At 38.5% G+C, this 14,696-nt stretch overlaps 1 protein-coding gene across 4 annotated transcripts in view; it reads left to right on the forward strand.

Annotated features, from left to right (window-relative positions):
• Window positions 1-14,696, forward strand: part of NOL10 (nucleolar protein 10) — a 116,716-nt gene that overhangs the window by 75,941 nt on the left and 26,079 nt on the right. For all 4 annotated transcript variants that reach the window (XM_055251698.2, XM_055251699.2, XM_055251700.2 and 1 more), the window contains 4 exons: window positions 5,502-5,628; window positions 9,665-9,744; window positions 9,948-10,046; window positions 11,876-11,965. In XM_055251698.2, the coding sequence (XP_055107673.2) occupies window positions 5,502-5,628; window positions 9,665-9,744; window positions 9,948-10,046; window positions 11,876-11,965 (396 nt within the window). The remainder of the gene's footprint in view (window positions 1-5,501; window positions 5,629-9,664; window positions 9,745-9,947; window positions 10,047-11,875; window positions 11,966-14,696) is intronic.

Genomic DNA, 14,696 nt, shown 5'->3' on the forward strand with positions numbered 1-14,696 from the left:
TATAAAAAATTGTAGAGACAAGGCCTCACTACATTGCCCAGGCTTGTAAAAGAATATTTCTAGGCTGGGTGCCCTTGAAATCCCAGCACTTTGGGAGGCCAAGATGGGCAGATCACCTGAGGTCAGGAGTTTGAGACCAGCCTGGCCAACATGGCGAAACCTTGTCTCTACTAAAAATAGAAAAATTTAGTTGGTTGTGATGGTGAGTGCCTGTAATCCCAGCTACTCAGGAGGCTGAGGTATGAGAATCGCTTGAACCTGGGAGGCAGAGGTTGCAGTGAGCCTAAATCATGCCACTGTACTCCAGCCTGGGATACAGATGGAGACTGTGTCTCAAAGAAAAAAAATAATATTTCTAAAAAAAGATAATTTCAAATTTAATGGGTGTTCTATGTTATCAATTATTTTCTTATTTTTCCATTAATAGTACGTTAGATAATGAAAGGCTTTGTCATACTCAGTGGCATTATAAGTAAGCAGAAAAAAATGATGGCATTTGTATTGGTTTAGTAGACTTTGGTTCTTTGTCTATAATATTAATAGTACTTTGTTGTTGTTTTAATCACTCTTGATCTGTTAAAACCATTTATCTGGTAATCCTCAATCTTTTTTTCTGTCTCAGCACAGCTTTGGGATGTAGCACAGTGATTTTTCTAAAATAGAGTGAGGGAAGGAGTATCCTCTTTCAGCTCCCTAAGAGTATTTATTTATTTTTATTTTTATTGTTCTTAGAGACAGGGTCTCACTCCATTGCCCAGGCTGGAGGGCAGTGGCACCATCATAGCTCACTGCAGCCTCCAAATCCCGGGCTTAAAGGATCCTCCCATCCCACCCTCCTGGGATAATAGTTGGGACTACAGGTACATGCCATCATGCCCAGCTGATTTTAACAATCTGGCTTTTTTTTTGAAGAAGGGTCTAATTCTGTCACCCAGGCTGGAGTGCAGTGACACAATCTTGGCTCACTGCAACCTTCACCTCCCGGGTTCAAGCGATTCTCATGCCTCAGCCTCCTGAGTAGCTGGGATACAGGCATGTGCCACCACGCCTGGCTAATTTTTGTATTTTTAGTAGAGATGGGGTTCCACTATGTTGGCCAGGCTGGTCTTGAACTCCTGACCTCAGGCGATCTGCCCACCTCAGCCTCCCAAAGTGCTGGGATTACAGGTGTGAGCCACTGTGCCTGGCCAACAATATGTATTTTTGTAGAGATAGGATCTCACTGTGTTGCCCAGGCTGCCTGGAACTCCTGGGCTCAGGAAGTCCTCTCACCTTGGCCTTCCAAAGTGCTGAGATTAGGCGTGAGCCATTACACCTGGCCCCTAAGATTTTTAGTATTCACCCTTTTTCCTCCCCACTTGTAGTCCTTTACAGGAATACATGAGAATTTTGAGTTTTATAATTAACATCTTAAAGACAAATTGTAATCATAGAAGCAGTGATCATCTTGGGCACATGGCATGTATTTTCATGTCCTTTAAAATTGGTTCTTCCACTCAAGTAGATTGGCACAAGCAGATACTTTGCTGCATTTGAGTTGTGGCCTTCTTGTAGCATGTTAGTACATAAAGATTCATATTTTGGAGAATCAAGTATTTTCATTTAGATTGGTTGATATGATTATCATTAAAGTTGCTAAGGGAGCCACATTATCCCTTTCTAGCAATCTGATGAGTCAGTTTTCAATTTTCTACTTTTATTAATACTGACCCGTGAGTTGAAGAAATATTTGCTGGGCACAGTACCACTGCCTGTAATTCTATCTATTCTGGAGGCTCTCAAGAGTTTCAAGACCAGCCTAGGCAACACAGCAAGAACCTGTCTCAAAAAAAATAAAAAGAAAAAAAGAAAGTCTTATAAATTGACCACAGCATGGGCAACATGGTGTGACTGAAGTATAGAATACAGCAATGTAACAGCAGGACAGAAAACCTGGAAAGTTTGAGGTAGTAGTGATAGTCCATATATGTCTAAAAAGGATGTTTTCCTCAAGTTGTAAAATGTGGAATTTAGAAAGTAAATTAATATATTTCAAAGGATTAGTTGAGGTTTAACATATTTTATGGCTATGAAGGCAACAAAGACATTTTACGCGTTGATGCTGTGATGTAGCTACATCAGAGAGTGTGACGTGCCTGCGGTTGAGCCCTCCTTATTGGCTAAGCTGGCCACTGTTTTTGAAACTTAATGGTAGGCCTCTGAGGAAAGGTCTAGTGTGGATAAAACCTGCAGTTTATACCAGTGTAAATCAATAATTTCAACTTTGTTATGGTGGTTTTGATGTTTTTTCTCTGAAAAGGAACTCAGGAAATGTGATTAATAAGGTCAACTACTAGATTTAATTTTGTTTTTGATGGAAATATTTTTTCCTAGAAAATTTAATGGCCATGAATCTGATTGCAGAGATTATTTGCCATAACTAGACCTGTCCCCTGACAGGCAATTTAAACCACTTCCATTAAAATCTAGATAATCAGAAAGAATGTTGTGGAACATTATAAAAGAGGGCTATGTGAAAGTAAATTCACATCTAGACTGTTTTAGTATTCCTGCCCCTCACCTCCAGAAGTCAGTGCACACGGTATGATCTTTTTATTGTCTTTGAAGCCCATGTTTATGATTGATTTAAAAAGGTGGAACAATTTATTTTGAGGTTCTTTGGGTAACAGTGTACCCTTGCATAGGAGTCAAGATAGATCTGACTTTCACCAGAAGTATTCATATACCCAGTAGCTTTATGGTGAGGTATTTGAGTGTTTTTATCTGAATAAGGAATATTAGACCAATTTAGAAATACTTTTGCCAGAGAGGACCCTTTCAGTTTTAGTACTTTATGCATATGAAATCCATGTGTTTTATACATGAATAGATTTATTTATCACATAGTTACTAAGCACCTACTATTTGGCAAGCACTGTTCTAGGTACTAAAAATTCAGCAGTTAACAAAACAGATGTCTCTCCTCTCCTCAGAGGACAATATCTTGGATATTATATTCTAAAAAAGCAATAATAGCATACTTTGTTCTTGTCTAGAAAAGAAAAGATTGCTGTTTTAGGGAGTACACCAGTATCTGATAGAGCTTTGCATTTGCAGGTTTGTGACTCACTGGAAGCAGATATCCCTGTAGTTACAAGGGCCTCAACTCTCTCGGCTTCAGAAGATGCCTGTGATTTTCCTAGCTTGCTCATGTGCTCCTTCCGACATGAAGTCCTTTCTCTTTTTTTTGAGACGGAGTCTCACTCAGTCGCCCAGGCTGGAGTGCAGTGGCATGATCTCGGCTCACTGCAAGCTCCACCTCCCGGATTCATGCCATTCTCCTGCCTCAGCCTCCCTAGTAGCTGGGACTACAGGCATCTGCCACCACGCCTGGCTAATTTTTTTTTTGTATTTTTAGTAGAGACAGGGTTTCACCGTGTTAGCCAGGATGGTCTCAATCTGACCTCGTGATCCTCCCACCTCAGCCTCCCAAGTGGGAGGGTGGCATGAGCCACCGCGCCGGGCTATGAAGTCCTTTCAAATAGACTTATTCGGTGTCCCAGCCTTCCCTAGTTTTTTTTAAGCCATCTTCCCCTTGGACTCAGTGCCGTCTGAGTTCATTGCACACACATTGTGTGTGTATGTGCGTGCGTGTGTATGTGCGTGCGTGTGCACATGCAAGTGCACACATGTGCTTCAGCTGGATTTTAAACTTCAGGGAGATTGTGGTCAGTGTCTTTAATTTAGCACAGTGCTTTGTATGTAGTAACATTTAGTTGTTGACTTCAAGCTATTGTCCTAAAATTGCTTAAAACCATAGTTCTTTTAAAAAGTGTTGTATATGGAATTTTTAAGAAATGTCTTGCATTTCTTGAAGGTTTGTCTTTGATGGCTGGAGTCAAACCACTTAGTATATAAAAACCTTTACTTCTATTTTTAAAAACTGTAGATTGCGCTAATATGAAATTTCTGTGGAAGACTATATGCTCGAGTTTTTTTCATGTTTATGAGTACCATAGCTGTGTTGAGGTGAAGAGAATCACTCTTTCTAATCAGGCAAAATAATATAACTAAATTATTATGGCCATATCTAACATTTACTTTTTATTTGAAGAGGGTGTTAACAGGGGCTGTTTTTCTTTGTTACAACTCTCTTCCTTCTACCTTTCGTTCTTCAGAAAGTTTAAGCTAGATTTAATAATTTCCATTATGATTTCTGGGTTTTTTTCCAGTATGCTTGATTACTAGTGAAATAAACAGGTTAAGTCATCACTGGAAGTTCCATTTTGCCCGAGCCCAGTGTTCTCTCATCGGAATACCTCTAGCTTAAGGGAGGATTTCACTGGCATATCTTCTCTGTCGACTGAGCAGGTTTCCTTTGGCATACATTGACCTCAGTGGGTGTGGCATTTTGTTGGGGAAGATTTTATCAATAGCAAAAATGTACAAAGTGATCATAGTATTTTATGAAAGTAATTGAATTATATTTTTTCATAGTTGGATTACAAACTTAATGATTCATATTTTATTAATTGGTTGTAATTCTGTTCAGCCTTTTGTTCCTCAGCCTTTCATTGGGATAACTCGTGGAGCCTGGTCACCCATTTAGTTTTGAAGAATTCTTTATACAGAAATTTTTAAAATCAACTAATTATTTTTAAATGGCAAATAAAAATTATATGTATTTGTTGTGTACAGCATGATGTTTTGAAACATGTATATGTTGTGGAATGGCTAAATTGAACTAATTAACATTTGCATCACCTCACGTAGTACTTACCATTTTTTGTAATGAGATCATTTAAAATCTACTCTTCTTAGCGATTTTCAAGAATACAATATATTGCCATTAACTATAGTCTAGAATTTTAGTTTTTAATCAGTTAAATGAATTAAATGAAGTGGACCATGCAGAATGGAATGTAATTGTCAAGTAATTAGTTGAAAAATCTTAAAGGAAAGTAATTTTGGGCCGAGTGTGGTGGCTGAGCCTGGCAGATTGCTTGAACTCAGGAGTTGAAGACCAACCTGGGCAACATGGCAAAACTCTATCTCTACAAAACAATAATAATAATCATAATAAATATTGTTTTTTAAAAAGGTAATTTTTCTTTTAGACTTTTGTTTGGCAAACTTAAAAAATCTAGTGTACCAAATAATGCTTTTGTAGAATTCCAGTAGTATTTTGAAGGAAGGAGGTGATACATGAATGGATGGATGTTATTATAAGTATCTGAATTATTTATCTGTACTTTGATAGTGCTAATATAAGAACATTCATTCATACTTTTGTACCCTAGACTAAGTGAGATTGTTTTCTCTTACAAGCCTAAACATTTACTACTTTGTTTATTCTCTTCTGTTATATACTTGTTCATTATACATATTGCATCCATTTGTCAATACTTCTGATAGAAAAAAGGATTTAGAAATCATATTTAACAAAATCTGGTTATAAATAACTGAGACTTGGATGGCATGGTAAACTGTGCCTTTGCTGACCTTCTCATAAACACCAACAGGTTTTGGGTCCTGCTCCTCGGTGGTGTTCCTTCTTAGACAACTTGACCGAAGAATTAGAAGAGAATCCAGAAAGCACAGTCTATGATGATTATAAATTTGTCACCAAGAAAGACCTTGAAAATTTAGGTAAAAAAAAAAAATTGTGATAAAATATTATGTAATTACTTTATTTCTACTTTTTTTTTGAGTTTTGAACATGAGAATTGGCTGAGCCATGTTTACCTCATCTCCCAAATCTTCCCTTTCTGCCAAATCAGATATTAAACATATTATATATTGTCAGATTTGTAACCTTTCTTCTTAGAGAAAAGTTCAAGTAAATTTAACATATTGAAGCTTTTTTATATTTTAAATGAGAATTTATTTTAGCAAATAATTTTCTTTTAGCGTACTAGCTATATAGAGGAAAAAAATTGTAACGAAAGCAGTGATTTTTTTTCCCCAGTATTATCTGAAGTATAATAAGGTTTTGAAAATGTCTCAGAGACGGCAAGTAAATGATTCCTGCCTCCCTTTTAAGTTTGATTATAAAAGACCCAATCCAGAACTTAGAAGTGATACATTGAAACTTCAGATGTAGAAGAACCTTAATAGTTACTTTATGTTTAAAGGTCACAGGCCAAGAAGTGTCTTAAAAGAACAGCAAATACTTATGAGATAGGGCTTACTATGTGCAGACAGTATCCTTTTTTTCTTTTTTGAGACAGAGCCTTGCTGTGTCACCCAGACTGCAGTGCAGTGTCCCAATCTTGTCTCACTGCAACCTCCACCTCCCAGGCTAAAGTCATTCTCCTACCTCAACCTCCCGAGTAGCTGCGATTACAGATGTGCGCCGCCACGCAGCATGGTAAGACGGGGTTTCACCATGTTGGCCAGGCTGGTCTTGAACTCCTGGCCTCAGGTGATCCACCCACCTCAGCCTCTCAAAGTACTGGGATTACAGGTGTGAGCCCCCGCGCCCAGTCTGTGCAGGCAGTATTCTAAGCGTTCTACATGTAACTCATTTAATCTTCACATCCCTATGGATTGGGTACTATTATGATTCCATTAGATAAGGAAACTGAGGCAAAAAAGAAAAAAAAAGATAAATACATGTTGCCAGAAGTTTCAGTGGTAGTAAACTTGAGAGTTGAGCTTTAAATCCAGAGTCCGTGCCCTTCCCCCAGCCATCCCAGCCCCTGCAGGACATGTTGGGCCTGCTTGCCTAGCCCTCCTCTAGGTTAGAGTAGATGGTGCTCATCTTGTTCTGCTATTGCCAGAGGGGCTACAGCAGAAGTTACTGAGAGTGGGAAAACTTAGAGGGTCCATGCTGTGCAAGGCAGGGCAACTTAGTTGTCTTTGGAACAAATAAATGTGCAACAACAGTTGAGTATTAAAACAGAATCATGTTACCATTAGATTAATTAAACTTCCTTTTTAACCCATATCTCATAGCACAGTTAATCAAGGCAGAATTACTTTCTGTCAGTTACTACCAAAAAAGAGCTGAATTTAGCCTTTTAAAAAATGACTTGAATGAAATAGGACCTTCTTACTGCAGTGCCTTCTTAGGTGTCTCCTACATAATTTTTATAATATGCTGTGTCACACTCACCTACATTTCTAAATCAAATGAAAGAAGGTCATTGTTCTTTTGTGGATTTTTTTTTAAAACTACTGTGTTTAGTACATTTTGGGTTCTTTTTCAGTCTTTTTACTGGGTTTATTTTGGGTGAAGAAAGCAGTTATATAAGTTTAGGTATATTTTGTTAAAAATTAATTGTACTGCTCATTTTTAAAACTATAGAAATAGATACTCAACAAAATGACAGTCATACTAGAAAGCATTTTATGTATATTACTAATATCTTTTGATGTCAAATGAGCTTTTATCATTTCCCCATAATATATAAAACCTTCTAAATAGAATATCTTAAGAGTAGAAGTAAGTAATGAACTTCCCTTACTTCCTAAGATTATTTTTAGTGCAGCATTAGTATATTGAAGATTTGCAAGTTCTGACTCTTCCGGATATGGCCGATAGCAGATCTTATAGCTGGGTATTTCCCACAGTGCGTTCTTTGGAAAATTACGTCTGTAAAAAGGACTGGGTGAATAGCATAGTGGCTGATGTTGTGGGCACTACAGGTAGACTGACATGGGTTTACATCCCACCTCTGTCACTTAATGTCTGCACAACTTGGCCAATTCACTTAGCCTCTTTAAGCCTTGGTTTCCTCATCTGTAAAATGGCAATAATATTGGTCCCTGCCCATAGGGTTGCCTGGAGAAGGAATCAGAAAATGCTTGGAAAATATTCAGCACCCTGTTATTTTAGGAGATTTGTGGCAAATAAGGGAAATGCTAGGTTAAGCACAGTTAAATCAATTTCTTTACCTCACATACTTCTTAGAGCCTTTAATACCATCATACATTGTAAATCTCCAAACAGGAGGAAAGTGTGAAACATTTCCCAAACTTACTTGACCATGGAGCCCTTTTTTCTCAGAAGATCTCTTGGGACTAGTGATCCATGGAGTTAACTGTAGGAAATGCTGCTGCATCCGATTCTCGGGTTAGGATTGTTTCACTATGAAAAGCGCTTCGCTCGGTTTTTATTTATGACCTGACTGGGATTAATTCTGTGACATTAATAAAAGAAACAAAAAATTACTTTTGCAATCACTGGTATATGTATTTTATAGTGTAGTGGTTAATCAGACCCTTATCCTGAGGAAGATTTATAGAATATACACGTGCAGTTGTATACATTCACATTTCATTAAGGCTCAGCCCTCTTTTGTTAAGACTCCATTGTGAAAGTTCAAACCCTATAGTTTATTAACCTAATGAATTCTATGACAGTATTTTCCTAATCAAGTTTTAGAATTCCATTATGAGAATATCCTAAATTAAATTTTCTTTTTTATATTATACTATAACGTATACTATTTTATACTACTATATGATTTTGCTCAGTACTTGATTTTCAGGTCTAGATGGATGTATATTTCTAAAATTTGGAAATTAGAGTAATGTTTTCCTTAGAAAGACAGTCACTTATACCAGGGGTCCCCAACCCCTGGGCCATGGACCCCATACCAGTCGGTGGCCTATGAGGAACCAGGCCACACAGCAGGAGGCGAGTGGTAAGTGAGCATGACCACCTGAGCTCTGCCTCCTGCCAGCCATGTCATTTGATTCTCATAGGAGCGTGAACCTAGTGTGAACTGCACATGCGAGGGATCTAGGTTGTGGGCTCCTTGTGAGAATCTAATGCCTGATGATCTGAGGTAGAACAGTTTCATCTGAAACCATCCCTCCCCCCATCCGTGGAAAAATTGTCTTCCACAAAACCAGTCCCTGGTGCCAAAAATGTTGGGGACCACTGACATATACTATAAATGTTCTGCATGTGAGTACATCACATGTGGCCTTATTTTGAAGATAAGTCTCAATCTTTTTCTGTGTCAGTATTTGGAATTAATAAATAATTCCTGTGACGTAGTCAGAGCATTCTTATGTGACCACCAGCACCACAAATTCTAAGTGTAACCTATTAAAACTGGGAAACTCTGTGAAAGGTATTGTTTGAGGCCGGGTTCTCAAATCCTGACTGGCAGTGGACTTTTCATTAGTCCCTGATGAGGAATGCATATGTGATACGAGTATTAATATGCATGTATGTATGTTTATATATGGTGGTAGGAATTTGTCAGCTGTTCTTTCTTGGAAGATGGTTCTTTGTACATTGTTTTTGTGAGTGTCCTTTGTTTTTGCAAATGGTCCGATAGCAGTGTTTCTCCTCTCTCCCTTCTCCTCATTTCAATTTGGCAACTTACTGTTGATCCCCAGTATTATTTTCTAAATTGAACTTGTTTGTGGAAATAAAAAATCTGAGGACCACTCAGAGGGTATAAGGGAACCCTCTTTGTCTTAGTTCATAAGGACTTTCCTCATCATTTTTGTGTGTAGTATTACTACATTTAAAATAAATAAGGATGATATTGCTGAAGTAGATTAAATGTTCTCTATAGATATCGAAGAAGGTTAGTAATTCTAATCCTTAAATTTTTAGTCTGAAGTGAAATCTTATTATAATCAAATTGTTGCCCAAGAAAAACTGTGGAATTTTAATGAAGATTGCATAAGGACCTGCTGTCTTCTGTTTGACCTTTCCCAGGGCTCACCCACCTCATTGGATCTCCTTTCCTCCGGGCATATATGCATGGGTTTTTCATGGATATAAGACTCTATCACAAGGTAAACAGAAAACTGCAGTTATTATATTTCAGGTAACTAATGTGTAGTCTATGGCCATTTCCTCACTACTCGCACTTTTGTAAAACATACATAGGATTTGTAGGGGATCTGCCTGTTCTTTGGCATAACTGTCGTGGTGTATATGAAAACGATATTACTAAATACCATTCTTTTATTTTAAAAACTTTTTTCATTTTGAAAAGGTGAAACTGATGGTAAATCCATTTGCTTATGAAGAATATAGGAAAGATAAAATACGACAGAAAATAGAAGAAACACGTGCACAGAGAGTCCAGTTAAAGGTAAATATTATGCTTACCATTGAATTTATCAGAGAAGAGTACTTAATTTTCATTTTGTGTATTATTCCAAAGAAATCTGCCATTCTTTTCTGGATTTTCCATCTTTAATTTGCATCTTTTACTAATGTTTTTGGTATAGTTTGTTTGTCATCAGTGTGTCATGTTTGTCATGAGGGTGCAAAACTCTACAATTTTAGCATTATGACCTCTGCGGTAATTGTACTGTGGGAAATAATGCCAGGATGATTGATATCATCACCTCCACTAGAAACCCGATAGCATTTTTAAATGGGTTTTCCATTTTTGGAGTATCCGGGCTTTGCTAATCCCTATTCCTTACTGACCTTTGGCAGTATCTTAGGCTCTGTTTGGATCATGGGAAATGGTCGACAGTCATAAACGGCACTCGCTGTCTGAGTACATAGAATTTAATGTAAAGAATGATTAACTTGGTATTCGAGAACTGAAAAGGCAGAACTGCTAAAGGATGGAGGAGAGAGGTAAACTGCAGGAAGCAGCCACTAACTCAGAGCTGGGGAACAGCCTGGGGAATAGGAAGAGGAGGCCTCGTGGAGTTGGACCCAGGCCTCTGAAGAGGGGCCGCAGGCTGGTTCCAGGGCCCTTGAGGCATAGCGAGGATGTTCCCGGGAGCATTGGAAACTGCAAACTGGAATCCACCACTGCTGTGGAACCATGTGTTGTTTCCGGGACAAAGAGTTGCTGTTGTGTGATGCCAGCGCAGACAGGGAAGGGCAGGCCCTGCTCTGGCGCCTGCCTTGCAGTCTGGCTGCAGCCGCCCCTATTCATTTCAACCACCAAATGATACCAATGTGTATAACTGAACGTTGGTATACATACATCCTCTGTCACTATAAAAGACTAGTGACTGTTTTCTGCATTTACCCTCAGTACTTTTTTGTTTTTCCAGACTGTTAAAAGATTTCTGGTGTTTTTTTTTGAGACAGGATCTTGCTTTGTTGCCCGTGGTGGAGTACAGTGGCATGATCAGAGCTCACTGCAGCCGCGACCTGAGCTCAAGTGATCTTCCCACCTCAGCCTCCCAAGTAGCTAGGTACTACAGGCACACACTACCACACTCAACTCATTTTTTGTAGTTTTAGTAGAGATAGGATTTTGCCGTGTTGCCCAGGCTGGTCTTTAACTTCAGGGCTAAAGTGAGCCTCCCATCTTGGCTTCCCAAAGTGCTGGGATTACAGGCATGAGCCATTGCACTGCCTCTCAGTGCGCTAGGAAGAGGCTCTCAGTGCCCTGGGAAGAGACATGGGGCAAGTTCCCCAGCAGTAAGCTGGGGTTGCCGTTTTTGTGCCGTGTGGCCCACCCGGTATCGTCACCTGTCTACATTTCCTACTATGAGGATAATGAAATTTTAAAAATAAGAATTAGTTGGCTGTGCGTGGTGGCTCATGCCTGTAATCCCGGCACTTCGGGAGGCCAAGGCGGGCGGATCACAAGGTCAGGAGATCGAGACTGTCCTGGCTAACACAGTGAAACCCCATCTCTACTAAAAATACAAAAAATTAGCCAGACGTTGTGGCGGGTGCCTGTAGTCCCAGCTACTCGGGAGGCTGAGGCAGGAGAATGGCATGAACCCGGGAGGCGGAGCTTGCAGTGAGCCGAGATCGCACCCCTGCACTCCAGCCTGGGCGACAGAGCGAGACTCCATCTCAAAATAAATAAATAAATAAAATAAAATAAGAATTAGTTATCTCCTATTTATGAAATTATACTTACACAACTGTTTACCTTTAAGCTAATATGTAAATATGTAAGCTTTTAAAATAAAATATCAGCTTTTATTTTCTGTCTAGAAATTGCCAAAAGTTAACAAAGAGCTGGCACTTAAATTAATTGAGGAAGAAGAGGAGAAGCAGAAATCTACATGGAAAAAGAAAGTTAAGGTAAGATGAAAAAGTATCAGCAAATTGTTTCTGCATTTTGTTGATAGTAACTTACATCTTTTGTATTTTCTTTTTACTTTAAAAATACATGTAGGACTTTTTCTTTCCGCTTATAAGATTAGTATATGCTTAAGATGGGAAGTCTGGAAAATATAAAAGAATATCAAGAAAGCTATCCTTACAATTCTTATACCAGAGAAAGGCACCATTAATATTTCAGTGAATTTTCTTCCTGTCTTGTTTGTTTCAAAATTAGAAACTACAATAGCAAGAGTCTTGTATGTGTAAAATGTTTATCTTGATTCTTTAAAATAACACAGGTGGTTTCCCATTTTGTTAAAAATTCTTCGTAAATATTTTTAATGGCTACATATTCTGTTTTATGGAGTGATTATAATTTACTCAATCTTTCTACTGTTAAACATTTAGATTATTGTTTTTCTTTGTTTATAACTCCAGAAGTAACTGATTTTTATTTGGACTTGGTGTTCTTAGGAGTATGCAGGCTGAAGTGTAACTTCTACCTGCTTTCCTTTATTAATGTGAAAATAGACAAAGATCAGTCATAAAATAAATAAAAGTTAGCACTTTGTTTAGTTGGTATTGTCCAGAGGTGAGAGATTTTTCTAGTGTTTTCAGATATATGAAGAGTACCTTGGTCCTTTGCCAATCCTGTTTTCTCTGCTTAGATGAGGCAGGCAGATAGCCAAGCTTGGTTATGTGCTGGAATGAGTTGGAAAGAACTGATCTCTGCAACAGCCTGCAGAACCTAATGAGTAAGGAGCTGACCTTGTAGTTTTGGGCCAGCTGTGTGGAGCCCTCAGGAGGTTTTTTTTTGTAGCTTATTCTTTCTCTGTCCTCTGGTTTTTAACCAGGTACATGCATCTAAGATGGCTGAGCTCCTTTTGTCTTCATTTCTGTTTATGCTCTTCAATACCCAGGGACTGCAACTAAAGGATCTTGTTCCTAGCTCTTCGCACACTGGTTATGTAATCTTGGGTGATTGCTCATCTTCACTGGGTCATAGTTTTTTCATCTATAACATGCAAGAACCGGAGATGGGCATTCTTAGAGCTGTGATTTCCAAATGGATTCAGACTCAAGACTCCCCCTTGCTGTCTTCTGCTTCCTTAGCCTCTCCCTGCATCCCCTTATCCTCGTTTATTACATTCTTTTAGTATATTATTTAAATTTTAATTTCTGGAAGCCTCTCAAGTAAATAGAGGACTTTTAGGTTTCCATTTTCATGACATGAATAGTATGCCAATGTTGAAATAATTCCTCAAACTTATTAGTATTTGAATTTATGTCTTTGTGCTATGGCTCTGCACCTTCCTAAGTTACACCAATGTGTATAAATGAATATATATGTCTTTAAGTGTTTAAAACACAAGTCCTTCCTGCTGTGTTGACTCTCTCCTCAGAGTATTCACACTGATCTTCTTGTTAGCCAAGCCTAAGCATGATTAGGGAGGTAACTTTTCCGCTTTGTAATGTCATTTTACAGTAAAAGCTAAATGGAAGTGATCTTTGGATGTACATGCCCTAAGGCTTCAGTAGATAGAGAGTAGAGCTAACTTAGACTGTATGTGTTTGCATTCCTATCTGTGTTTTATGCCAGAGTCTTTATCATCTGATAGAGGCAAGAATACTTAAGTTACAATTCAATTTTGCTACTTTGTGCAGCATGGTATACCAGAGCCTTTTTGTAAGGCCCTGTGATTATCTAGATGCAGAAGTGCCCTTCCTTTCCCCCTATTTCTTTGGTAGACCTTTGTTGAGGTTGAGGGCAGCCAGAGAAGATTTAGAATACCCCGTAGTGCAGGATGGTAGAAATGACCTCACAAGTTGAACACATGCAGAGCAATCTTCATGGTCAGTAGGGAAAATTAGCATTGTTCCATGCCTTTAAACATTTTTGACAAAACATTAAAAACTCTCTTACTGTCCATTATAAATTGGAAAACTAGGATCTTTTTAGTGTATTGTAATTTAAAACATTAGGAATAAAGCGTAGTTGAGTATTTTATTTTCTTTGTTTTCTTTCTTTTATTTTTTTTGTCAGTAGTACTTGGAACAGTGCTTACTTTTTTCTCCTCCTAAACTTTTGATACGGAGCCAGCATTTTTCTTTGCCTCAGCAAATTGTCATACTCATTTTCTAAGTTTGGATAAGCTTCCGATGTTTCATCCTTTGCTCTTTTGACATTATGAAATGTCTCTGAGAGTTCCTTTAATGTGAAGTTTTTTGCCAGCGTCACTTCCACTGGGACACTTTTCTTCTTGTCACAACTGTTTTCCTCATTTGTTTTCAGAGGTTCGCCATTACTCGGTCCCCTCACTACAGACTTAGAGTGCCAGCCAGCAACAGCAGCCACATTCCCTGTATTCCCACAGCCAGCCCTTTCTTCTACAACTCCCTTTAAATTGATTCACATTTTTGTTGTTGCAGTTTTATCTTGTTGATTAGTTCTCTCTGAATTGTTCTTTTTTGTAAATGTCACGCGAGTTTGTCTTTGGTATCTAAAGAAGCAATGCAACAGTTATACATGCGTCCTGTCTGCCGGAACTGAACAGGAAATGCATTGCGCATCACACCGCCTGATGCAGTGACCAGTCACTGACAGGCTTTGAGAAGAGCGACCCATTATTTACGTAGAGATTTGTGGACTAAAGAGCTCGCAGTGGAGTTATACTTTATGCACACACTCAGTTGATGAACAGAGATAACT

The sequence above is a fragment of the Symphalangus syndactylus genome, chromosome 18 (genome assembly GCF_028878055.3).
Source record: "Symphalangus syndactylus isolate Jambi chromosome 18, NHGRI_mSymSyn1-v2.1_pri, whole genome shotgun sequence".
In the NCBI taxonomy this organism is placed as follows: domain Eukaryota; kingdom Metazoa; phylum Chordata; class Mammalia; order Primates; family Hylobatidae; genus Symphalangus; species Symphalangus syndactylus.